Below are 26,821 nucleotides of genomic sequence, written 5' to 3'. Positions count from 1 at the left end.
CTGTCTGTCCACTAAAGTCCTCAAGAAGCTCCAAGTAATTCCATATCTGAACAAGTAATCTCATCATCAAGGAACATACCAGTACCTGTTCTTCCAATCTCTGCTTTCTAAATTCTCTTTCTTGGCTGGCTTCCTCCACTGAATTCTTGTCTATCAGTCAGACTAGAACAGAATCTTTTCAGTTGGAATAGACGTACAGTGACCATCTAGTCCAACCACCTGACCACTTTGGGGCTGACCACAAGTTAAAGCACGTTATTAAGGGCATTGTCCAAATGCCTCTTAAACACTGACATGCATTGGGCATTGACCACCTCTCTGGGAAGCCTGTTCCAGTGTTTGACCACCTTGTCGGTAAAGAAATGCTTCCTAATGTCAAGTCTGAACCTCCCCTGGTGCAGCTTTGAACCATTCCCAGGTGTCCTGTCCCTGGATCCCAGGGAGATCAGCTCCTCCCTCTCCACGTCCCCTCCTCAGGACTCTGCAGAGAGCGATGAGGTTGCCCCTCAGCCTCCTTCCTCCCAACTAGACAAACCCAGAGTCCTCAGCCGCTCCTCGTAGGACATGCCTTCCAGCCCTGCCACCAGCTTTGTTGCCCTCCTCTGGACTCTCTGGAGGACCTTCACGTCCTTCTCAAATGATGGGGCCCAGAACTGCACACAATATTCCAGGTGAGGCCACACCAGTGCTACATACAGCGGGATAATCCCCTCTCTTGACCATCCGGTTATGCTGTGTTTGATGCGCCCCAGGATGAGGTTTGCCCCCTTGGCTGCCAGGGCACAGCGCTGGCTCCTATTGAGCCTGGTGCTGACCAGCACCCCCGATCCCTTTCTCAGGGGCTGCTCTCTAGCCACTCCTTTCCCAGTTTAGACTCTGCCTGGCATTAGTCCATCTTAGGTGCAGAATCCAGCATTTGGACGTGTTAAATTTCATGCTGTTGATGAAATGCTCCAATCTCTCTAGATCCCTCTGCAAGTCATCTTGTCCCTCAAGAGAGGCACCTCCCAGAAGATGCTGAAGCCTCAGGCACCACTAAATAGGACCAGCCTTACTCCTTTGCAACAGGCATGAACCTCTCCCTCTTTGTGCCAGAGTGCCAGTCCCTGCATCGCCCAGCCCAGGACATGGCGAGGAGCTGTGCGGGTGGGCACAGTCCCTCCCAGCTCAGCAGCAGGACGCCTGTGCCACACTGTACAAAGCAGCAGGTGGCTGGTGCGGCAGGTCAGAGCATCCTAACGTAAAGCTGGCTCCACACTTCACCCTCTCTCTCTCCCTGCCCAGATTCTTTGCAGGGTCTTAGGCTTATGGCACTGTCAGAGATGGTTCCCACTGCACCTACAGGGAAACACACTGTTGTAATGCTGCAAAAAATGGTCAGGGAACGTCACTAGAAGCACAGAAGTAAGCAAGAGGAAAGGGGTCAGTGTGTTCTCTAGCAGCTTCTTGAACCAAAGGACCAGAAGAAGCCATCAGCATATACAAATGCCCTGCAGAAGATGGCCGTGCATCACTTGCTGTGCAAAGGAGACGTGAACAGTCCTACGCATTCAACCAATACGATCCTCAGCACAGCGCTTGTGTAAACCATGAGGATGCTAAACACGCGTTCATCTCGAACAGGGATTTGGGAGCACCAGACCAAAGCCCACCAAGGCTGCATACACCTGACTGCCCCAGCAGCCCCTGCCCTCAAGATGCTTTTGGACCCGCCTGCTCCCAGGTTCAGCTGCGAGCTCTTGGACTCGGCTGAACGAGGGACATAGAAATCTGCTCAAAACACCGTGCTGCACAAGAATGGTCAGCAGCCTCAACACAGATCCCCAGATCAGGCTGAATACCCAAGTCAGACACACACAACCCTTTCGAACCTGTTGCTACCCTTAAATCGACAGGTGCAAAGAATACACCCCAGTAGAGAGAGAAGCCAGGTGTTCACAAGGCAATTATCTGGGTGTCTGAGAACTCGACTACATAAGCAGGCTCTTGAAGAGCATAAAAGCATGCAAACATACAGCCAGTGCTTCAGCCGCTCTGCACAGTTGTCCATATGCACAGCCTTACCTTGCTGCGAACGCAGTTCCACGCACTCACGCAGCAAGCAGGAAGCCAAGTTATCCCAATGCACACCAGTTCTACAGCAACTAAAGCCTGGCAAGCTCACACCTGAGTTTTCCCTCTAATAATAGGTCTGTGTGTCCCCATAGCTGAAAACTGGGACACTGCTAAGGTCAAGCTGAGGCATACAGAAGATGCTGACTTGAATTAATGAAGCATTTTCTAATTCTGGAAGGTAAATAGGGACAGCTGCCAGCCCAGTGCACACCTAAATGCATTTGACTTGAATGTCTTACTAATTTAAGTAGTTTCTGAAGAAAGACAGACTATGCATTGCTAAAATGGTATCCCCAAATTCCAACCGGTCATGGTTAGACGTCATCCACAAAACGCATTTTAGCCCCAAATTTGTTTGCCAGTAAGTCCCGCAGGAAGACACATCTCTGCCACGTTACCAGGTTTGTCTGCAGCCAAGGCGAGAGGCAAGCCTATCTTGGACTCCTAGGATGCTCTGGCCACCGATTACCAAAACCACCCCCACAGCCCAGAGAGCATTCCGTTACCAAGGAGAAGGCAGGTACTACCTTGTTTATGTGCATGTGTAGGAAAGCCCTGTAAATCTGACTAAACCCGATTTACAGCCTACAGGAGTCCCAGCGAGGGAGGGGGAGTACAAGGAAACTCTTTTTCCCAGAGGACAGAGAAAAGCAATGCTCAAGGACCAAATCATGGGATTATACACACAGTAAGAAGCAAGCACCAGGAAATGCAGAAATATCCTAATTAAACCTCAGAAGAAAGAGGGGGAGGTTTGTTTATTTTTTAAAACTACAGTAAGTTTGCTACTGCACTCACTATTTGCATCTCCAAAAGTTTGTAAACAGTGTTGCTGAAAAAATGTGTGTGCGTCCTGCCCACTTGATGCAGATCAGCAAGGTTATGCCACCAGGTGCACCCTCTTTATCTGCAACCATTAAAGAATCTATTACAATGTCAAGGCTCTCATGTGCAAAAAGATTATTTAATTTATATCAGTGATCTGAACTGAAATGTATTAGTCACAGCAAATCGTATTTATAAGTGGATGCTCTTGTGCAGAATTAAAGTGAATATAATTCCTTTTATGATAATTATAACTTTGAGAGTGAATTGAACTAAACCAAATGAACTATTTTAGTTCCAAGTCAGAAGCCAAAACCGCTTTAAGTGGGTAAACCGGTCTATTACAAAGGGCAGCATGGATCAGCTCTTCTGGTTGCCCTGTCTAGCCAAGCCATAAAGGAAAAAGAATGAATTGTGGGATCTAACAAACAGAAGTCTCAAAGGACCACGCTGTTGATAAGCAGACATTCGACACTCAGTACTGCCTGTGCTGACGCTCACTACGGACAGCCAATTAACAAGAAACCCCTGGGTTCAAAAATGATGATGATCAAAAGTTTGAGCTAAACAAGTCACCGAAATCCCAGCAGCAGACCTAGGTGTCAGAGCCACAGAACACAGCCCTGCAGAAGTGCAGAGGAAACTCATCAAGTGGAAGGCCAGCAGCGCTCTGGGTGAGACCAGAAGGCAAATTACACCTGGCCTGATTTCTGCCAGCACACAGCCTCACGCAGCAACTTCTGCACTGAAGAGTAACCCCGGGCAGACCAGAATGGGGGGGACGCTGGGCTGACAACCTCAAGCCATATACCAAATCTTTATCTGACGAGGCGTGTGCCTGTGGATCCACGCCGAGCTAAAGCCTCTCCCCACAGGTCTGCGGTACGCCGGCCAAAAGCTGCTCCGAGGATGCCTCACCCCCAGATGACCCCCTGCGTTCAGCCGAGGAGGTGCCCCTTGTCCTCTGGGCATATGAACTCAGAGGGAGCACTGGACATCCCTCGAGTTACCTGCTGTATACAGCAGCCTAAAGCAACCGCCTCGAACCGTAACTCTTGTGCTCCTAAGGAACTGAAATTATTCTTACAATCAAAAATTAACCAAACAGTATTTAGAGGTAATATACAGAAATTACAGAAAATCATTCTTACCATTACTCGTGTTTCAGAAATAGGTAACATAGCTTCTCCTCGTCAACCTTCTAAAAATCTGCTGCGACATCCCTCCATGCCTCCCATGGATGGGATTCATGATCTGCGCCCTGCGTTTAGCTTTTACGTTATGTCAGAGCTGAGCTCTTCCCAAGGCTCGGTTCAGACTCAAGCCTGCCTTCCCGAAGGCTTCCTCTGAGCTACCAGCCGACGTGCTGGCACTCGGGCACACGGAGGCAGCAGCATCTCTTGCCCAGTCTGTAGGCAGACTATACCAACAACTGTCCCAACATTTTACTCAATGATATCAATCACGAGCCCACTGAGAAGAAAACGCTGCTTCTGACAGGCAGCAGGGGACCAAAGGAAAATGGTAATACACAGATATGATGTGACAGCTTTATATGAGGAGCAGACTATGTGGATTGTTACTAATTCTTAATCAAGACAAGAAAAACACACCAAGGATGACCCCTTGTGCCCTGCTACTCCTAGCTGGCGTGACAACACTGCCTCTGGTTTTAAGAGGCTGTGACGCATCGCTTGGAAAGCCCAAGAGAGGCAGCCCTGGTGTGCCTTACAGGTGTTAGACCCAAGGTCCATATTTAATCCACTAACATGTGGCTGGATTCGAAGCAAGCTGTTACTGTCAGGCTCAGAGATTTCTGCTGGCACGCTTCTTCCCAAAGCTGAAGATTCAGATTATCTAGCAAGCCTCTGTGCCAGGAGAGTCCCAGACAGTCAAACAACAGAGTTCCACCTTGGGAGCAAACTGCTAAAGCGCCAGTCTCACCTCTCCTGAGCTGGAAAGCCTTGAATAGAAACACATCTGATCTTTATGCAAAAGACACCCACCGGTAGATTTGTTCAGTCGTTAATTAACTCCACCCTTAAAAGATTAAAGATATGAATGCACTATTTAAATGAAGCTGCGTACGCCGTGGCAGTCATACACATCCATCTCTCGCTCCCTTTGCAAAGCGATCTTCAGCCACACGGAAAGCAGCCTTTACGCCGGGAAAGCACAATGATTCATTAGGGAACGTTTTGCCGGTTCCAAGAGAAGACCCATAACTTTGGTTAATACCCACTTGGGAGAGGCGGGGAGTGTCAGATTGATGACTGCCCTTTTCGCTGACTTCCACAGCAGGATGTTAAAGACAACAGCAGAGCACACTTTCTGGGCAGAAAGTAGACGCTAAAGTCAAACAAACCCTTGCTATGGCTTGCAAGAGGCGCTGCTAATGGCCAAGACAGATGAAAGAAACAGCTAAAAGGCTATCTATATCTGAGCTAGTCAACAGAGAAATAGGCTATTTCAGAGTGTGATTCATCAGACTTATTTTAAATGTCTAACTTGGGATGAGATAAATTGCACCTTGGAAGAGCTATTTCTTACCACTGGCTATGGGGAGTCTAGACAACTACCACAGGTGTAGCTGTGTACACCGGCCAGCCACACAAGGATGAATCACCCCCTCTCATCTCCGACAGCCTTTCAGCTTCCCTCTGGACCAGAGAGGAGGCTCACACCGGTGCTTTGAACACGCTGGCAGGTCTGCCTGTAACGGGGTGACCCGAACCCCGCAGTTAGCCTGCACGAGGGCCGCTGCAGCCAAGGACGTCAGCAGAGGCCCTCCAGCAACAGCCACCCACTGCTGCTGGTCTGTGCCCGCTGCCTCCTGCCCCTAAGGGCACGCTCGCTCAGAGGTGCCGCTGCCCTCAGGGAGACATAAGCACCTCAGGAGGGGCTTTTGAAGACCCCAGGCTTTAGGAGAACGCATCTTAGAATCATAGAATCGTTAAGGTTGGAAAAGACCCTTAAGATCATCAAGTCCAACCGCTAACCCATCACTGCCAAGTCCACCACTAAACCATATCCTCAAGCACCACGTCTACCCTTCTTTTAAATACCTCCAGGGATGGAGACTCCACCATCTCCCTGGGCAGCCTGTTCCAATGCCTGACAACCCTTTCAGTGAATAAGTTTTTCCTAATATCCAACTTAACCTTCCCCTGGCACAGCTTGAGGCCATTTCCTCTTGTCCTATCGCTTGTTACGAGGGAGAAGAGACTGACCCCCACCTTGCTACAACCTCCTGTCAGGTAGTTGTAGAGAGCGATAAGGTCTGCCCTTGGCCTCCTCTTCTCCAGACTGAACAACCCCAACTAAACCTCTCCCTTCTAAGGCTGCCAGGTCAGTCAGAGAAATGCCACAGAAAGCTGAGGAGGAGGAGAAAGTATCAGGCTCTCTGCCCTCCTCAGAAACAGCTCAAGTGCAACAGACAAGAAACTTCAGAAGAAAAACTTCCAGAGCTGGGAAAACAGCTTGGGAGGAAAAAACAGCCCCCTAATAGCAGAGTACTGCTGTGCAAGAGATGCTGGGGACCACCCACCCGCCTGGGACGGCCAGTGTTCGCTGCGAGGGTACGTGCAGCAGCAAAGCGCCCGGTTCAGTACGGCTTCGGGTTAAGAGATGCTCAGGTGTAACAGAAGCCGCAGATACCAGAGGAAGCCACACAGCGCCGGTAGCAGGGCAGACTGGAGACCACCGCGCCGGCCAGGACGCCGCGGCTCTGCGCCCACGGGCAGCGAGGGCCGGGCCCGCACAGCGCTGGAGGGGGCGACCGCACCGCGCCGCCCACAGCCACGGGCAAACGTGGCAGGCAGGAACGTTCTGGGGTGTGCGGGGGCTTGTCGGACTGCGTGGAGCTTGTGATGGGACGTCAGAAAGGGCCTGGGGGATTATGTAAAATTAGAGAGGCAAAGACACTCACACATATATAGTTAAATGAACTTCTGAGAAAATAAACAGGCACATTTTCTCTTCTAACCTAGTACAAATTTCACGCTATTCAATGTTTAACAAAAAAGCAGCCACAAGCAATTTATAACAAAAAGAGCAGGCCTATTCAGCTATTGGCGGATGGCAGGTCAGGGGTTACCAGGGGCGTGCGGCTTGGCCGAGGCAGCTGGAGCCAGCATCAGTTTCACAACTGGTGCGGGCTGAAGATGAGACTGCACTAAAAGGAAGAACTGTTTAATTGATCGGTCGTGGTCCAGGAATGGGATGGGTTGTGCTCACAAGAAGATGGCTTGGTAGCACCCAACGGCATCTGCCAGGAATTTGACTGAAGACATTCGGCAGCTAAAGCAAACCTCGCTGTAATTTGATTTAAGACAGAGAGGCAATGCTAGCTGTCAGTACCCGATTGTCCTGAAAGCACATCTGACAGATGCGAGAAGTGGAGGAGCATGTGGTAGATGAGATGAGACATTTGTATTTGTCCTGCTCTTCCTGTGTCAACAAGCAGAAAATGTCACTGTGTTAAGGAGAACTCTACCTCGCTAGAAGAAACCTGAGGAGGGAACAACCTTGGCTATTATTTTGGCAAGTACTTGGTTCAGCAGCCACTCATGAGGATGCTTTTTACGTTCTTTATGCTTTCAAACATACTGTTGAGCAGTGCGCAATTTGGAGACAAGTTTTTCTCTGCTGTAGAACTCAGGTGTAGGCAAAGCACAGGAATTGAAGACAGACCTTCAGAAAGAGTTCAGGAGCATAAATCCACCCCCCACCCCACCCCCACCCCATCATCTGAAAAACACTCTCAATATTACAATAAGATGATTGATTTTACATTTTTTACCCAAGAACTTGCACCTGTAAGTACTGCAGTGCTAGAAGAGCATCCACTGGATGAGGAACAAATTGGATTGTAGGTTTGGGTAAAAAAAAAAAAAAAAATTTAAAAGGGGGGTATCTTCAGTAGAAAAAAACAACACTTATTCAAAGGAAGAAAGTCCACCCAAAAGCAAGATGCAAGAGAAACAGGCATTCTAAACAACCAGTTGGAAATAAGACTGAAAGTAAAGGACAACTTCTGTGCTAGTCAATCTCAAGCACATATGTTTTCTCTGTACGTGGGTCCAGCTACAGAAGCGATGCACACAAGCCAAGTACAGCCACCCCAATAAAGTCTGCTGGGAACCTGCCGTTTCCCCGCTGTGTAGCCAGGCTCAGGAGGCAGCTGTAGGTAGCAGGTACCCGAGGACAAGAAAGCAGGAGACAGTATTTCTGCTATGGAAGTAAGAGTTTTGATGGCATTTTGTTCTTTTGACTTATCAACAAGGTTTCCTCTCCTACAGTGACAAACTGATAAGAACCCTCAACGTATCATCGCAGATGCCAAGTACAAATGCTATCATTTATATGGCAACATGCAATAATCCAACCTCATCCTCGGTACCTAAATGACCTCCAAATGGTATTTGATCCACACACTAAAGAATCTCATTTTGGTGTGTTTCAGAGACACTGGGGCAACGTCGCTCATTGCTGAATATGCAAACACAAAGTTGTTGACATAGGAAACATTTATTACCCTTCTCTTAATAAAGTAGAGAAGAAATCCCATGAAGAACACGCAGGTGAAGAAAGCATGAAAAATCCAGGACACTGCAGAAAATAGTCGTCTTGACCTAAAGACTTTCAAAAACTTTAAAGCTTCAGTGTGAACACTCAAAGGCAGCAGAGCTGAGTCCTGTGTGGGGAACAGGCACAACAGGACAGGCTGCATACCTGCGCAATATCCATTGATACAAACTCTGCATCTTATTTCCAGCATCTAATTATCTCACACACATAACGAGCATCCTTACAGAAAGCTGGTACTGAAAAGCTGGCATCTGAAGAAAGTCACCATAAGTTTTGAAGTCTAATATTCCCTGGCAGAGGAATTTATGCTAAAGAAAAAAAAGTACAAAGAAGTTTCAGAGATTTGTTTTATTTTAATCAAGCAAAATCTCTCCACTGCCGTACCTGAATGGAGAGCAAAGTTGGAGGCAGGTGGACCACAACAGTTCAGGGCAGTTTCATCCTGCCTACAAGCAGCAGAGAAACAGAGATGCTGATTCTGTTCTGCCTGACATTGTCTCTAAATCCTCCCTTCATTTTGTGATTGTTTTTTTCCCTCCAAATTCTTAAGCAGATAATTTCTTGTTAACAACACCTTGTTTTCCAGAAGGGTTATTTGGACTTAGCAAGACATTTTCAGTTAGTAGCTCCACCAATCCAGAAACAATGTTGTTGGCCTGCAACACGTAAGACCTCAGTGGAAAAATCCTGTCCTAACCTCAAGTGAAGAAATTTAGCACAGCAGAAAGCAGGACTTATGACAGACAGCAGTCCCAAGAGGTTGTATAATTCTCATACCAGGCTACAGCAACTAGCCGCATCTTGGCTTCTTCCCATCTCTTTCAAAATGACCTTCCCAGTAGATAAAACAAGAGGATCAGAAGAATTTCCTGACCCCAGCAGGATGGAAAAGCTTCCCCAGTAATTGAGTCCCTCCCAGCCCTGAAGTAGACACAGAGACAGCCTGTAATAAATTCATTTGCAGAAATAAACTAGAAAGGAAAACACAGGATCAAGGGGGTTTGTTAACTTTTGTTGCGAGTGAGCATAAACCCCACTCAGCTTAAGCACGTGCCAAGAGACTGTCTTCTACATGCAGCATACCGCCAGTGGAGCCTGACCCAAACAAGCACCCAAAGAGCCTTCAGCAGCGATACCGATGTTGGTGGCCAACCCTGCCTTCAAATACAACAACTCTGGAGATTAACCCCTCAGGCCAGGATGCAGTTTATCTCTCTTTTGTGTGCACGTTACCTGCTTTGCGCAGGGAAGGGGCTGGGATTGCCTGTCCCAGGTCAGTTCAGTGCTCTGAGCCCCAGGGCATGAACACAAGGCACAGAAGCACTCCCCCCAGCAGGCAAGCACGCTTATCCCTTCAGATGGCACGAAGAAGCCTGAACGTGTGCAGCCTGATCTGTGGCAAAAATTAAACTTTAAACAGAGTGAGAAAATTTTAGCCCAGACTAATTCTCTCTGGCCATAGTTTAGGATTACTAAAAATAGAGTTTATAATGCCAACTGGTGGCAGCTTTAATAATCACAGAGGGATTACTCGTTCTGTGTGTCCTCAGGGAATCTCCATCTCTTCTTTGCACTGAAGTAGATTTTGACACTTCTTCCCATTGCCCTGTCCTCATCAGATCCCACCCGACCTTCTTAATCCTTCACGGATATTAGGCCATGAACAGCATTCCAGAAGGCTTGTAAGACTTTAACAAGCTACTTTCCTCTCCTCCCCAGTGTCCTAACATACCTCATGGACTCATGGGATTTGATGGCCATTTCTTGCAAACACTCAGAGCCCCAACATCCAGACGTGTCCCTGGTGCTAGGGCCTCTCTGGGTAGATGCACGTATCTAGCAGACTTCTCATCACCTGCGTTCATCAGGAAGGCAGGGTCCTCAGATCTGAAACCTTTACGCTCCTACCCAGGCTTCTGGTCTCCTCCTTCCTTTCTAGGTTGAGCTGCTGCAGTGAGTATAATTCAAAGTCAACACAAACCTGTAGCCAGCTCTGAACGGAAGAGACTGCCTACCGAACAGCACTTCCCTCAAAAAGCACATTCCTCCCTGTGGTCCAGGTCTGTTCCAACCACCCAACGACCAGCGAGTGACACTTCAGGTGTGAGGGCCCACCTCCACGCCAGCCACCAAGAACTGCCCTCCTGAGCAATCCTGGAGAAGCCCAACACAGTCCCTGGAGCTGCGGGTGCTACATGGCACCGGGACTGCGACGCTGTGACTTCCCAATGCAACCCAGCTCATCAGCCCCCTCCTCAATTAACGGGGGTGGGGGGGTGGTCATAGGATGGGCTTGGAACCACTGCATAAACTGCACAGTCACCTTTACTTCTGACTTACATGGGCTGTTATCAACATTTCACAGGTGAATAAACATGCAAACGGAGAGGAAAGTGAGGTACGGTTCACAGCTTAAGCTGAATATGTATGTAACATTCCTAAACTTTGTAAAGTTTATTTGCTTTAAAAAAGGAAAACAGCGTATATAAATCCTATGTTCTCTTTATCTTAAATCACTTATCCAAAGTGACGCAAGATCCACCTGGGCACCACCCAAGACTGCAATCATAAAGACCTATTTTTTTGTAATACAAACCAAACTAGGTTAGAGAAGAGTAGGAGGGTTGATCAGAGGTATAAGAACGTTAATTGCAGGAAAAGATTTAAGGAATGGGGCACATTAATGGCAAAGCAACGTGTATGTAAGCAGATAGAAAACAGTGAGCGGGATTTCAAAAAACCAAAACTTCCACAGAATATCTGAACAAGAGAACCCAATCTGAAGAGTAACACATTTATAAACCAGTAAGATTAGATACTTTTCTTCACCAGGCATAATCAGATGTCTTATGACACAACTGGCGTCAGAAAGAGGTCAGATATTTATACAGAACACAAGAACCACCAGATATACTAGGCAAGGTACAACTAAGTATCTCAGCAGCCCACTGCTGAGGCACAGTTAGGAAGGCCACGTCCTGCAAACCCCATCCCCACCACATCCATGGCTCCCTGCGCACCCTCAGCAGCTCCCCACGCAGCCCCACCACCATGTTCCCAGACACCCCCTACTCCTGTTTGGCCAGAACGTGGCAGATCACATCACGGCTGTCACTGAGGCACAGGCTCGGCAGCCAGGTCCACCAGGCTCAATGAACCATCAACTGGCTGCTTTCCCCACCCTCAGCTGCCATGTCTCAAGCAACTTGGTCTTGAAACCCCCACATGAGACAAATTTGGCTGAAAATGTTTAAGTGGCTCAAAAGTCAGTATGAAACTATGAGAAGAGAAACAACTGGTTATGTCCAACTGCCTCAGGAGAATAGTCTGAAAGTAGGGACCACGGATCTCCCTGCACATGGGCAGGTGCCAGACGAGGACCACTGGGCTCTCTCAAGGGCCAGTTGTTCTGTGGGTCAGTGCACTACCGTACGCTCCCCCGGAACCCCTGGCATTAGTTAACCAGAAACTAATTATTGCACAGGGACAGGACCTTGCTTAAATCTAGGAGAGAAACTGCACAAGCCTACAGTGGAAAAGCATTACTTCTACGTCCCACTGACTTAGAATCATAGAATCGTTAAGGCTGGGAAAGATCTCTAAGATCGAGTCCAACTGTCAGCCCAACACTACCAGGTCTCCTAAACCACGTCCCCAAGTGCCACGTCTACACACCTTTTAAACCCCCCCAGGGCTGGTGACTCCCCCACCTCTCTGGGCAGCCTGTGCCAATCCCTGACCGCTCTGGCAGGGAAGACATTTCCCCTCATCTCCAACCTAAACCTCCCCTGACGCAGCCTGAGGCCGTTCCCTCTCGTCCCATCACTGGTGACTTGGGAGCAGAGACCGACCCCCCCTCACTCCAGCCCCTCTCAGGCAGCTGCAGAGAGCGAGAAGGGCTCCCCTCAGCCCCCCCTTCTCCAGGCTAAACCCCCCCAGCCCCCTCAGCCGCCCCCCAGCACACTTGTGCTCCAGACCCTGCCCCAGCCCCGCTGCCCTTCTCTGGACACGCTCCAGCCCCTCCAGGCCCTTCTTGTCCCGAGGGGCCCAAACCTGAGCCCAGCACTCGAGGTGGGGCCTCCCCAGGGCCGAGCACAGGGGCAACAGGGACAGAGGACTTGAAAGGGAACAGGATTGTACCCTGTCATCTGGTCACCACAGGCTTGGCCATGCAGCTGCATATATCATAAGCAATAAAACCACGTCTTCCAAACAAAATTTTTCACGTCCCTGAGATATTTCAGTTTTATTTGGTTCATTTTCTTTTGTCTTTCATGAGCAATTCTTCTCTTCTTCCTCTTTCCATGACTCATTTTTCAAAGTTTCCAACAACAAGAGGAAATAATTTATCCATGTCTCAAAAAGCTCTCATTATTCCTGAAAAATCTTTTAACTTCCAAACACTGACCGCTAGACAAACAGCACAGAAGCATAGCTCCCAGGCTCCCACAAGACCTAACAACCTCAGCCACCCAATTAGGATGCCTTGTGCTTGGTTCCCAAACAAGCTACCGTTCAAGTCGCTCCAGGGCACGTGTCCAAGACTGCCATGCTCATGGCAGAGCACCTTTGGTAAAGTCATGGCACAGGAGTTGCACGGGACCGTACAAGAGCGGGCGGGGACAGCTCTGCACTACTCTCTGCCATCACTCTCCTCCAGGACCTGATGGGAAATAATGACCCCTGTTCTCCAAAGGCCTGGTAGGACCCACACTTGTGCTTAATTATGTCTGACGATCTTAGGGCTGCAGAGAATGGGAACAACATTCATCCACTCTCACAGTCCAGTCCTCAGCAAACTCATGATGCTGGGGTCAAAGACAGTTCTTTAATGCATTTCAGTCCCCAGGAGAGTTAAAATGTTCCTCAGATGGAAAGCAAGAAGAGTCAGCATCCAAGGGCTAGAAGAGAACTGAGAGAGTGAAGGACCACAAGCTCAGAGGGCAACAGGCTCTCAATGACTCCCAGCTTTGCCTGGTGCTGCAGAGAATGCTCCAGAGTCAGCGCCCGCAGGACAGAGTGGCTCGAGCTGAAGAGATTCTGGAGACAAGCACCAGGAGATGCTCTGCAGCATCAGGTGGGATACTGCTTTCACGCACCCAACCCTCATCGGAGCCAGCAACCCCTGGGATCCCTGCTTGGTGAATCACTACAATACGGCTAGCAGGTAGAACTCATGGCCAAGTCATTTCATTTGTTAGGAAAGGCAAAAATCAGTCTCCTTTTTCCAAACGAGGACTTGGTCACAGTGCCTTTGATGTCTCACAGGCAGATCACAGCAGTCTGTTGCGTCTAAAGGCACACCAAAAATTATTAAACCAGCCATGAACACTTATTTCAGAAGTTAGAAGAGATATAGACTGAAGTCTGGAAGGTTCTAGAGCAGCCTCCCCACCAGAATAGCAGGAGGAAAGCGCCAGTGATTTTAAAGGTGGAGTGTGATCAGCTTACAGGAGACTGAAAAGCTGTGCAGGGTCAAGGTCTCGACTCACTGACCATGAGACTCCTTCTCCATCTCTGGTCTTCCAATGCTGGGAATAACACAGGAGCAGCAGTCTGGTGAGGAGGCAGCTGTTTGTCACCCCTTTGCCCTGCATCACCATGGGCACAGACGGCTTGCGAGGGAAGTTTAAAGCTTTGGCATAACCTTCCTAGTCATTAATGGCTCTGTCTCTAACCACCTGCATCTAACTGCCAGAACAGCTGCCTTCCTGCGGGGTAGCGGGGATCCTACAGCCCAGAGTGAACTGCACATGAGCAGCCTCTCTTAAATGTTTCTGGATGGATAAAGAAAGTCCAGAGGAAACGAGCTGGCTGCGCATCAGACAAACTTCAAAACCTTCCACTAACAAAACCTAGCTTTACTGTGCAATAACAACTTTATTCACAAGTAAAATAATCCCCGCTAAACAACCTCCAGCACAACCAAGAAACTGCTACAGTAATAATTCAACAAAACCACAGCCAACAGAAACTCAGTTTGCCATTTATTTCACAGAGGGTTAGCTTAGATACTGCGGTAGGGAATGTCAATGAGGAACCACACTGGAGAGGAAAACCTGCTGTCGGATGCACATGGTAACAGTTGCTTGAGAATAACTCCTCCTAATCACAAAGTGCAAAGAAATGAGACTCCAAAACCAGCACGTTCATAGTGTTCCTGATTTCTCCCTAGTTTCCAGGCTGGAGATTCAATCCTCGTTGTGCCTTGTCTCTGAACCATTTCTCCCTGTGACCTTGTGATTTCAGTGCTGGTGACTACTGGTTCTCCCTTTGCTTGGGGCACTTATATCTCATTTCATTTCTCATTACTAGTAACAAGCAGATCAAGGACAGACTTTCCTCGGCTTGAATTCTTTAGCTATCTTACGAACAAAATAACTGTATTGAATATTGCCTTTTGTCATCCAACAGCTTCCAGGACAGTTACAGTATACAGTCAAGACAGACACCCTAATTTTCACCACGCTCTTGAAACCAAACCAACTCCTACTGAAAAGCCCCAGGAAAATCCATCACACAACAAGGCTCAGCGCATCTCTCGCTCCACCACAACCAGCACGTCAGACCCTTGCTTAACACCAGCGTTCAGCAGAACCGTCACAGGAGTCCATTGGCTTTCAACAAGGAACACAACCTCCGAATGGCACCCCGGGTGAACGTCCCAGGGATCCTCAGCTTTCTCTAAAGACAGCACACCAACAAGCAGCGTTTGCTTCACCAGACAGCCATGCATCAAACTGGGCCATGCACAAACCCTCACGTGTTTTGCCATTCTCCTCCCTGCCAGGAACTGCTTGCAGCCCCAGCCATCTGAAGTCACTGAGTTTCACTGCATCAAAGGGGTGGCTGTCAAGTCCCCTCGCTAACACACCTTCATATGAGACCCCTGCCCTATTGCAGCTTCCACACCAGCAATCTCCTGTCCCCAGCCTCCGCCTGCTCAGAGCTGCCCTCCCCGTGGAGGTCCCTTCCCACAGCACACTCGTGCCTGTAGACAGCTCTTCACTCAGACTTGCATCTTCAGACAGGTTTCTCCCTCAGCTCCACATTCTCAGAGAGCTCCCTCCATGCAAGGCTCTCGCCCTGGCACATCTCCCCAAACGCCCTGGACATCTCATTAGGCAACTGCCTCCAGCAATTCTCTGACAGCACTCCCCAAATCTGCTCCCACCCTTCCCCAAACAGCTCTTCTGCTCATACCCACCACACTTCAACGCTTACTCTGACTGCCACCTTCTCCTGCCAGGACCCTCCACCCCCAACACCCCAACACACGGATTCCTGAGCAGCTCAGTTAGTCCCCACTCAGCTGGTACATCCTTTTCAGGACCCCAGTCTGAAATCCCCCCAGCTGCCCATGGCAAGGCATCCTCTCAAACCACGCTCTCCCAATGCCTCTCACCACTGCTGCCCACCTGCAGACACCCTGGCACCCCCGTTAGCTCAAAGCACAAGTCCAGCACCATGTTGGTCAGGGACCTTCACTTATACCAACTTCTATTTCCCCCAAGCCGGGTGCGAGAGAGTTCTCCCCACCAACTGAATATCAGCCTGTTTCCAAAAGGAGTCACGAGTCCACCAAACATGACAAAGCACCAGCCGCGGCAGTCCTGCTCAGCCGGCTGGGCTCCATTTATCCCCATCGCTCTACCTGTCTGCGACGCCAGGGCACCCTATCCAATAACTGTCAATATTCCTATCCTCGCAAAAATTAATCAGCATCTCAAAAGCAGTAAATAACTGAGCGCTGTCCGTCTACACTGCCTGGAGATCTTTCATAAGCGAGTCACTGAAGTGATTCTCTTTTAACTCTTATTAAGCCTTCTCAGCCACACATCGAGGAAGCCAGCTGAGAGTCCCTCCAGCTCCAAGGAGCCACTGCCCATCACAGGCTGCTCTTCCCCCCCACGGAACTTCCCACCGCTTGCTCTCTCCCTGGAGATCACGTGAAGATATGCAAACAATTACAGGTGAATACGTGAGTTAAGGATGCTGTTGCAATTACAAAGGAATGGCACCACCTACTTAATGCAAATGCATGAGGAGACACAGAAGGGTGTGACAGAAACACGGGGTAAGTGGGTGAAGACAAGACATGGGAAAAGCACTTCTGACCCAAAAGCCCTCCATCTCTTGATTCCTTCCAGCCTCCTGGAAACAAACACCTTTACCCCACCACCACGCAAGGTGTAGCTCCACACATCAAACGACCCTTAACTCCAGCTACCCCGCTGCAGAAAGCCTCGCCATCGGTCACATCAGCCAAGTCACAAGCGTCTATCTCCTCCTCCACGCAGGGGACAAAAACACATGGCGGGGGCTGGAACAAGGCTCCTTGGGCTGCCAGCTCCAAGGGGAGGTTTTTGACATCCACTGCACAGGACTCGGAGGTCTCACGTGCTTTTGAGGCAGTAATTCAGGGCAAGGAACAGCAAGCCCTGTCTCCCACTCCCAAGCTCAGTTCCACATCACAGCTAATGCAACTAGTCAGATTAGCGACTGCTCCAGCCCTCATTGTAAGAGGCATCAGCAAAAAAAAGTGGAGGCAGGAAGATTAAAAGAAGATCCTTAAACTTTCTGTGAAAAACTATGGAATCAGCCCACTCGCAGAGGAAGCCTTTTCTTATCCCTGTGTGCTGGAAGCTGACTTATGACCTACCGCAGGGTTTACATGCCTTTCAAGAAGTCTGCCCATCATAATGGGCAACACGATTATCCCTCTGAGCCTCTCAGCTCCCCGTGAGCTCTGCATCGCCGTGGCTCCTCAGCGGTGTGGTCGGGAGTTTTGCTGGGGAAGCGTTCCTCGCCCACCTCCCCCTCGCCCCTCGCAGCCCGTGCCGCCAGCGCCCAGCGAGAGGCGGGCTGCCAACGCGGAGCCTTGCAGGTGGCCCAGGGCACGGCGCGAGGCAGGAGCGCTCCGAGGGCACAGAGACAGCCCTGGGCTGGGGGAGGGAGGGTTCAGAGGCGCCTGCTTCTCCTGGGGGTCCGAGCAGAGCATGGAGCCCACCGCCCTGTGTCGCAGGGCGGGACTGACGACCCAAGGGCCTGACTGCAGGATCAGAGCCCCAAGGCCATGCCGAGGAGCTGTGGCCCCACTCCTGGCGCCTAACCGGGCAGCCCCCAACCAGCACCCCACAGCCCTGCGCCCCCAGGGCCCGACCGAGGGACCGGAGCTGGACCCAGCCAGGGACCCGGCAGCTCCGCTGCCCCACAGCTGGGCCAGGGCCCTGCAGCCCCACGGCCGGACTCGGGAGCCCACGGCCGCCGACGGGGCAAGCGCTGCTGCCGGCCCCCGGCCGGTGCCGGAGCGGGACCCCCGGGTGCAGCAGGGCTCCCGGGCCGGAGCCCGCTGCCGGTGGGAGCCCTCCCCGGGCGCCCCACCCGCCCGACCCCGCACCCCGGCGCCCGCCCGCCGCCCGCCCGCCCGCACTTACCCTTGACGGCTTCGCCCCGGTTGAGCTGGATCTCGCCCTCGCCCTGCGGCGCGTAGCTCTTCACCACGATGAACTTGCGGCCGGGCACGGCGCTGTACAGCTTCCGCTTGGGCCCGCGCAGCGGGGCGGGCGCGGCGTGCGGCGCGGGCTCGGCGCCGGGGCCGGGCCCGGGGGGCCCCGCCGGGCCGCCGGGGCTGTAAACGAAGACGTAGGTTACGGTGCTGATGCCCGGCAGCTCGCGGCTCGGCCCGCCGCGGCCCGCGGGCTGCGCCATGGCGGGGGGGGCCGGCGGGGCTCAGCGCAGCCCCGGCCGCCGCGGCGCCGCCCGGGCGCGGGCACCGGCTGCGGCTGGGGGGCCGCCGCCCGCCGCCGGCTCCATGGCGCGGCGCCGCCCGCCCCGCGCGGCGCTCCGCTCCCTCCGGCGCCGCGCCGCCGCCGCGCGCACCATGGCCCGGGGCAGGTGCCGCCGCCGGCGGCTCCTCCCCCTGCGGGCGGGGACGGGGACGGCGCCGGCCCGGCCGCCTCCCGCCCCCGGCCGCCGCCCCCGCCGCGCCGCGCCGCCGCCCACCCGCCCGCCGCCGCCGCCGCGGGGCCGGGGCCGGGCCGGGGCCGGGCCGGGGCGCCCCCTGGCGGCCGCCGCCGCGCCGTCCCGGGCCGGGGGGGCAGCGCCGGGCGGGCTCTGCCGCGGGGCGGCTCCGGGGGGGCAGTGCCGGGGGGCGGGCAGCCCCGGAGGGAGGGGGCGCCGCCCCGGGGGAGCAATGTACGGGGGGCGGGTTGGGGCGGGGGGTGCAATGCGCGGCGAGGCAGCGCCGGGGGGGTGGGGGGGGGGGTGGGCAGCAGCTCGGGGGTGCGGGGGTATGCGGGGGTGCCCGGCTCCCGCTGCCGGGGCGGGGGGCAGCGCCCCGGCGGGTGTCTGGGGGGGTGACGGCAGTGCCCTCCGTACGGGGGCGGGGTTCCCCTGCGCCCCCCGCCCTGCACCGCCGCGCACGGCGGCCCCCCCCGCCCGCAGCCCCCCGCACACGGCGCGGGGTCGGGGCTGGCCGCGTCGGCGGGCGGGGCCCTCCTGCTGCCCCTGCAGCGCCCTGATCGCAGCCCCCCAGCTCCGAGCTTGCAGGTCCCCTGCCCCACAGTTGCAGCATCCCTGCTGTGCAGCCCCCGTTGGGCGCAGACACCGTCACCCCAGAGCCCCCACGTCCCCCGGCGCCGTGCATGTCCCCAAGCACCCCGCTGCTGCCGGAGGCGCTGCCCGGTGATGGTGCAGGTAGAGGGGTGCAGGTAGGGGGGAGCGGCCGCTGCGGCATGAAACGCTGTCCTGTATGCGCACTCCCAGAGATGGCCACCACCCACATGGGTACCCCACTCCTCGGGGGTGCAGCCAGGAGAGAGGACGGCGTCCCTCAGCCTGGGGCAGTCCGGGCTTCCCCCAGGACCACCACCGCAGTCGCGGAGCAGCTCTGCCAGCGGACGCCTGCTGCACCGAGACCGGCAGAGAGCCGGGAACTGCGACCCAACGCTGAATCAAACAGCCCGGCACAAGAGGCACAGCTTCCCGTCCTGGCATCAGTGGGCTGCCCAAACCCTCTCATCAAACTTCCCATCTGCAGGCACAAGACTTCAGTAGAAGGCACTGTCACGCTGGGGACGTGCGCCGGGTAGCCTGCCAGCCTCAGCCCTCAGCCCTCAGCCCTCAGCCCTCAGCCCAGCCTGCTGCTTCAGTACCGTGCTAAGTTACAGTCCCTCAAGGGAAAAAACACTTAATAAGAAATAAATAGCTACCCTTTCCTTACAATACTCCTAAATGTCACTCCAGTATCATTTTTAGTCAATGCAGAGATATTAAAGACCAGCTAGGATCTCTAAAAGGCCCCTTTATGTTTTTAGAAACAGTCACGAGAAGCGTGCAGAAAATGTAGGTATTGCAGGCAGCTCACAGAAATATCTGCTCGGTGCAGCGCGCCTTGCCGACGCTGCAGCTCGGCACCCTGCTGCGCGCTCACACCGGCCTGGGGATGCTCGGCCTGCCGGGCCGGGCACGGGCGCTTCGGGCTCCGCGCGTGGGTGCGGGTGCGCAAGCGGGGTGGCCGGGCTGCCAGTGCACGGTGGGCTCGCTGCAGCTGCTGCCTGCAATGGGTGCCCACACAGACCCGCGCGCCGGCAAGCAGGATCCCGCTCCAGCCGTTTCGCTTCTCCAAGTTAGCGGCTACGAGCCTACCCTCCCCTTGCTGTGTTACCGGCGCGGTTCTCACGCAGCCGTGCTGCCAACGTGCAGCCACCTCAGCTACCGAGGAACCCTCAGCTCCACCGCTGGTCCTGCACCTCGGCACCCTCCAGCAGGACTGCGGCGGTCTTGTGCACCATCGCCCGTGCGTTTTCTCAGCAACAACCTTGCACCGTCTTTCACGTGATTTTTGAAAATAGAGCTGCTGGACCAAGAGCCAGTCCTTGCACAAGTGACACGAAGGTCAAAGCAACAGCCCAGATTCTCTTTCCTGCCCCATCCCTGGCAGTGTTCAAGGCCAGGTCGGACGGGGCTCTGAGCAACCTGGTCTTGTGGAAGGTGTCCCTGCCCGTGGCAGAGGGGGTTAGAACTAGATAATCTTTACGGTCCCTTCCAACCCAAGCCATTCTGTGACTCTGTGAAGTCTCCAAGGCTCCTCTTCAGCAGCTGCACTGGGGGAATATTAATTACGTGGCTTGCAATCCAGTTCTTGGCTGCCATATTGATTTTGTAGCACACTCATTTTTTAATCTTTAAGGAATTATTAAGTCAAAATGTCTCAGAAGCCTACATCTATTATATATCAGAGGTACATTTATAACAAGTTTTGTAATAATTTCAAAGGATACCACCATTTTTGTTTGGGCTCTTTTGGCAGGCTCAAGTTCAATTAAAGGATGTTAATTAGTTTAATCATATTTCATGTTAATGCCTCCTTGATAGAGACCTCTGTCAGTCGCGCAGCTGCTCCAGGTTCAGGCTCTAGTCTGGAAACATTTCTACCTGCATTCTCAACTGGAAAAATGTGAGAAAAACTGCCTGGAATGGGGTTTATATTTTCCGTCAGTCAAGAGCGGAGTATCTCCTGGCACGCTTCCACGTGAACTGACAATGTTTCTTCACCTACTTTATCACCCTGCGCCATAAGGCACCTTGAGGCCTGAAGGAGCAGGTTTCACCCTTTGTATCGCCTAGTTAAGCTGTAGCTAATCGCTGCTGGATCCATAGCTTATTTCTGAACGGCAGCCAGGATGCCTTGTATATTCTGGATAAAACAAACACTACCGCGGCAGTGTTTATTAAGCAGCTAAGGAGCTTGTTAATGTCCCCAGTGTATAATCGTGATTTTGCCGTGTATGATGCCCACATCCTCCTCCTCTTTGAGACACACAGGGCACCACGGCCAAGATGCCCGGGCGCAGAGACTGCTCCTCACGGGGGTGCGACGTGGGGGCATCTCAGATAAAACGCAGTCACTGCAAAAGAGCACCAGCCCTTTATTTTTCTGCAGAGATCCTGCCCTTGCTGCTCACAGGGCTCTTCTCTTTATGGTGGCCGTTTACCTGAAACTCGTCCATCTGAACGGCACAGCTGATTCCACTGCAACGAAGGGAGAACGACGCTGGGTAAATGAGCCCAGCAGCGGGCTTTGCCCAACTAAAGCACGCCGGCAAGAGGGACACGTCTGGTCTGAGTCCAAGAGTCGGCTGGACAGGGCGCTGGGCCATCTTGTCCAGACTGTGCTCTGCCTAGAAAGGTTGGACTAGGTGATCCCTGAGGTCCCTTCCAGCCTGGGATTCTGGGATTCTGTGAGTCTGTGAGTCAGCTTCAACAGCAGATGGGGGACTTGTCCTCCTGGCGTCACCTGCTGCCTCTGCAACCAGCAACCTGCTCTGGAAGCTGGAGAGCTGAACTCGGATTTCTCCGGACACTTCGCCCGGAGCCAGGAGAAGCGTGAGCAGCCTGATACAGCATTCCTCCTGCTCAGGTCCTGCAGAGGGGCTGCTCGCAGGTGCTCGGGTTTGGCTCTCCTGCAGATAAACGAGCACTCAAGAAACACTGCAGTAAGCCTATGCCTCAGAACGAAAACCTGATAGCACGCCTTTGTACAAAATTTCTGAGGCCTCACACTTGCTCTGTCTGTTGAAAATAACTGTTTGAGTTACATTTGATGTGTGACTCCGTGTCTCATGCTTCTTAGAGATGTTTTAGCCCCAGACTCGATAGCGCCTGGATATGGTGATGGAGAGCTGATCATCTGACAGGGTGCTTCCATCAGAAACACTGTTGGTCTCAGTATGGGAGAGCTTCCTCATGAGAGTTGACAATTACAATAAACCCTTCAACAAGCTACAGCCATTTCTGAGGGAAGACAGACTTCCCTTCCACAGGTTGGTGGTAGGCTCAAATCACTGCAAGTGAATTAATAGACCGTAATAGTCCCCACGATTACTTCAGACACATCAAGCAGTCTCAAATACCCAGGACAGTTGCTTTAATTTTTATGTGCTCTCAAGGGGCTGATCAGAAAAGAATCCCTTTTTGTCAGGCGAGTTCTGGCTGAAGGATTCTCGTTTCAGGTTTAAACAACCCTCCTCCTCACCCCTTCTTTGGGGAATTCCCGCCCACCACCGTCCCGGCAGGGCACCTGCAGTGCGAGATGAAGGCACGCTGGTTTGCGGAGGGTGCAGCTCGTGATCTGCGGGTGCTGCAGCGTTTGCTGCCACAGCACGGGCCATGAGGCAGGATATGGCAGGTCCAAGCCATGAGGCTGTGCCAGAGCTGTGGGAACAACTCGAGCTTTGTGTTGCCACACTTCTGCCTATCTCTGGGAGGCAGTGAACATGCTACGGTGTCTTGCACATTATGATGAAATTATCTATTACAGATCCTGATTTTTTCCCCCTTGAGAGCTGAATAACAGATTCTTTTGTTGCTTTAGGATACAGAGAAGTTTTTGCATGGGGGAAGTTCCTACTGTTTCAAAACATGCTATAAACTGAACCGTTCTACAATGAAATGTATTTTGCAGCTTTGCAGTTAACCTGTTAGCCTTTCCTAGTAACTGTAGGACTGTTAAATTGTTCTTGTCCACAAGGCACCAATCCCCAATGCCTGCTTTCTCTTCTTTGTTTTTCACATGAGTCATGTCTGGTGCTGGAGTCGCCTTTCATTTCAGCCATGGAAGGAAGGATTCGTAAACTACTCCTCTTGCTCTGAGAACATTTACACGCTCTCACACGTACAGCTCTGCACCCACAGAGTACCCGGAGACAACTTCTCTGTAGGAACCCTTCTGGAGACATCTGTACCCAAAGCCTAGTGGGAGGAGGCACGCCACGCGTGCCCTGCCACAGGCCTTGCAGCTTGGCCCAGTAGTGAGAGCTGTAGTGATCTCCGTTGTGGGCTGCACGCTTCAGCGTTCAGGTAAGAGAGATTTTGCCATTGCACGAGCAGTATAAAGTCCACCGGGTCCTTATAACCTGGTGCCGTTAGACAGAATTTGACTGACAACCAAACACTGCTTCTCAATTATGGCACTTACTACGTGTCCGTTGGAAGAAATGCTTTTGCTGTTCCGGAGTTTCAAATCGTTACTACAAGCGTGGCTGACAGATACAGAAATAGACTGGGTTTGGTGGAAACGATTTCAGCTCTAGCAAGAAAATAGCAGCTTCGTCACTTCTAAAACTTTCCCAGATTCACAGAATCAAACAGAATGGTTGAGGCTGGCAGGGCCCTCCGGAGGTCATCCCAGCCAACCCCCTGCTCAAGCAGGGACACCTACAGCCGGTTGCCCAGGACCACATTCACACGACTTTTGAACATCCCCAAGGATGGAGACACCACAACCTCCCTGGGCAACCTGTGCCAGTGCTCGGTCAATCTCACAGTAGAAAAAGTGTTTCCTGATGTTCAGAGGGAACCTCCTGTGTTTCAGTTTGTGGCCATGGCCTCTGGAACCGTCACGGGGCACCACTGGGAAGAGCCGGGCTCTGTCCTCTCTTGGCACCCTCCCTGCAGGTATTTACACACATCGATGAGATCCCCCTTGAGTCTTCTCCAGGCTGAACAGTCCCAGCTCTCTCAGCCTTTCCTCAGAGGAGAGACGCTCCAGTCCCTTCATCGTGGCCCTTCACTGGACTCTCTCCAGGACATCCATCTCTCTCGTGTCCTGGGGAGCCCAGCACTGGACCCAGCGCTCCAGGTGTGGCCTCACCAGTGCTGAGCAGAGGAGAGCAATCACCCCCCTCGACCTGCTGGAGATGCTTTGCCTAACGCAGCCCTGGACACCATTCTCCTCCTTTGCGGCAAGGGCACGTTGCTGGCTCGTGTTCGACTTGGTCAGCCGGGACCTGCAGGGCCTTTTCTGCAAAGCTGTTTCCCAGCTGGGTGCCCCCCCAGCATATATTTGGGGTGAATGGGAATTTCCCTTGGCTGTCGATTACCTACTTTGGCAGTGATCTTGAATTCAGAAATGGGCAAAATCTTCAGAGACTTTCTGCCTAGCTGGGTAAGGCCTGATATAATGACCAAAAGACACGGGTTCTGTCCAAAATTCAGGAGGCAGTTTCTGACATTGAGAGCTTTACGCCTCACCACTGGGGCTCCCTCCAGCCGCAGAAGCAGAGCAGGAGGACCCCCACGCTCTCCTCGCACACGCCCCGAGCCAGGTAACGAGGCAGACCTGGGCTCATATTCCGGGGCCGACTGCTAGAGCGCTTGCACAAAATGATTTTATTCCTTTCTGTTCCTAGAGCATGGCTCTTTACCTTGCTGTTCAGTCTGCTGAGAAACTTCTCATCTCAGATCATCTCTGCACAACTAAATGAGAGTAGCACAGTCACCTGCTAACGAGAGCCAATTAGTGGCAGATTCACACTGTTCAGGAAAAGGGAGGCAATGGGAGAATGGGAGTCCCTCGCCTTCCCTGCTCCCCCTCAGACAGCCGCCAGACCAGCACTCCAGCTAATTAGCACAGGGGGCCTGAGCAACGATGTCAAGCAGGAGCTGGGGAGCCCTCGGTCAGATCACAGCATCTGCAGGAGCTCGGCGGGGCCGCTCGTCCCGCCGTGGCGCAGCGGGGACGGAGCACAGCGCTGCACCGCGCGAGGGGAACGCGGCGCGGGACGGTGTCGTTCACGCGGCAGCGACCAAATGTGAAAACCCCCAGAAGAGGAGCATTTGGCCAAGCAGCACCGGCAATCTCGACTGACAAGATGCTGCAGAAAGCTGGCATGAGAGTCTGCCGCCAAGGACGCGCTGACAATGGCTGCGAGAGCTGGCCAAAGCGACAGCTGGGAGAGGTCCTGCAGGCACCCTCCTCGCCAGGCAGTGACCTGCGCTTTACTGCCACGACTAGTCTGGATGTCGAACTACCTCGCCTGAAGTATAAATGCTTCCACCTGGCTGTGGCTACAGCCTTACAAACGTGTCTGGAGAAGATGGAGCAGAACTGGAAACCTGGGAGAGACAATTAATTAAAAGGTTTTGTCTCCCTTTATATAATCACAGATATTGATTCGCTCTTTAAAGCTCTCTGTGCATACCAGCCAGTGAAAACGTCCCCAGTGGTAGCTGGATTTGTGCCTCTCCACCCTGGCAGCCGAAAGTATTCTATATCACTGGGTAGCTCCATCAGATCTTAGACAGACCTACTGAAAAGACAAAATATAGTTTTATCAGTTGACAAAGAGGATAACGGGATTTCTGAAAATTATGCCTCTAATCCTGCCTATCCTGCAAGATCACAGTCCTTAGGAATTTGGACAACCTGTCTGATAAGCCTAGCAAATGCAGGAACAGGCAACCACCCTGAATTAACATGCACCTCACGCTCCGGCAGATGCTCTTCACAAAGGTGAGAGAAAGCCTAGTTCTGCTGAAGGCGCATGACAAGTTTTCTGCAGATAGTAGCTGAAGGGAGCTGCAGGAGGATTACCAAACCCGACACCTCACTGCAGGATGGAGGGAGAGGTCCAGGTGGATCCTCACTAGCTGCTGCTGATCAAGACAACCTATTTCAAAAGTTTGCTCTATGACAAAAAAAGACAAAGAAGAATCATTTCATCAGTATCTCCTGGTCAGTGCTACCCAGGAGTGACAGGAGATGATTAATCAGTCCCTCCTTACTTTAGGCACCAGGATCCTTCCAACCCCAGAAGATCTGTGGCTTTGCAGCTCCTAGATGTGGCGGAACCCATGCGGTGCAGAAGGCAGGAGCTGCTTTGTAAAGAAGGAACTAATTTGCAAAGCCTATGACAATGAAACTTTTAACGTTTTGGTTGCTAAGTCCTTATGCGTGCCTCAATCAAAACCCAGTGCCCTACTCATGCCATTCAGCATCTCCTGTGTGCAACTGGTTTTGGGGTACACGTTCCGTTCCTCATAAACAAGTGTTAGCGTCACCACCGCCCCATACATGTCTAGACACTGAGCGGACCTAGAGGTCTAGAAGGACCTTTTCTAAAAGATCCTTCCCAGGTGCCCAGGCAGCTCCACAGAGCACCATGACAAAGACTGAGATAGATCTGGTTACTCCAGCACAACTGGTAAACAACTTCTGACTCTGCAACCCACAGCTTGGCACCATCTGCCTTCACTAAAGTACCTTGGCAAAGCCATTTAGATGGTACAGGCATCTGGAGCGAGGAGAATGAGTCGAGACTCTGACACTGTAGTCCAAAGCATTGGTCCTCAAAATTATTCAGCTATTGACACATCTTCAGCGACTGACACCTGCAGCGTTTCTCTGGCGTCAACAGTAACATCTGAGACTCCTGAAGTGCTGCTCAGGATAGCTCAGCCTTGACCCTGTGCACAGCACCTGAGCTGCTCCGGTGGCATCAGCTCCTGC

General features: G+C 52.4%; 1 protein-coding gene across 11 annotated transcripts in view; it reads right to left on the bottom strand.

The window, feature by feature from the left end:
• SHANK3 (SH3 and multiple ankyrin repeat domains 3) overlaps window positions 1-26,821 on the bottom strand; it is a 403,098-nt gene that overhangs the window by 189,225 nt on the left and 187,052 nt on the right. For all 11 annotated transcript variants that reach the window (XM_064441038.1, XM_064441069.1, XM_064441094.1 and 8 more), the window contains one exon: window positions 17,967-18,160. In XM_064441038.1, coding sequence (XP_064297108.1) covers window positions 17,967-18,160 — 194 coding nt within the window. The remainder of the gene's footprint in view (window positions 1-17,966; window positions 18,161-26,821) is intronic.

Source organism: Phalacrocorax carbo, chromosome 1 (assembly GCF_963921805.1).
Source record: "Phalacrocorax carbo chromosome 1, bPhaCar2.1, whole genome shotgun sequence".
NCBI classification, from domain to species: Eukaryota; Metazoa; Chordata; class Aves; order Suliformes; family Phalacrocoracidae; genus Phalacrocorax; species Phalacrocorax carbo.
This window is presented reverse-complemented; position numbering and strand designations above follow the sequence as displayed.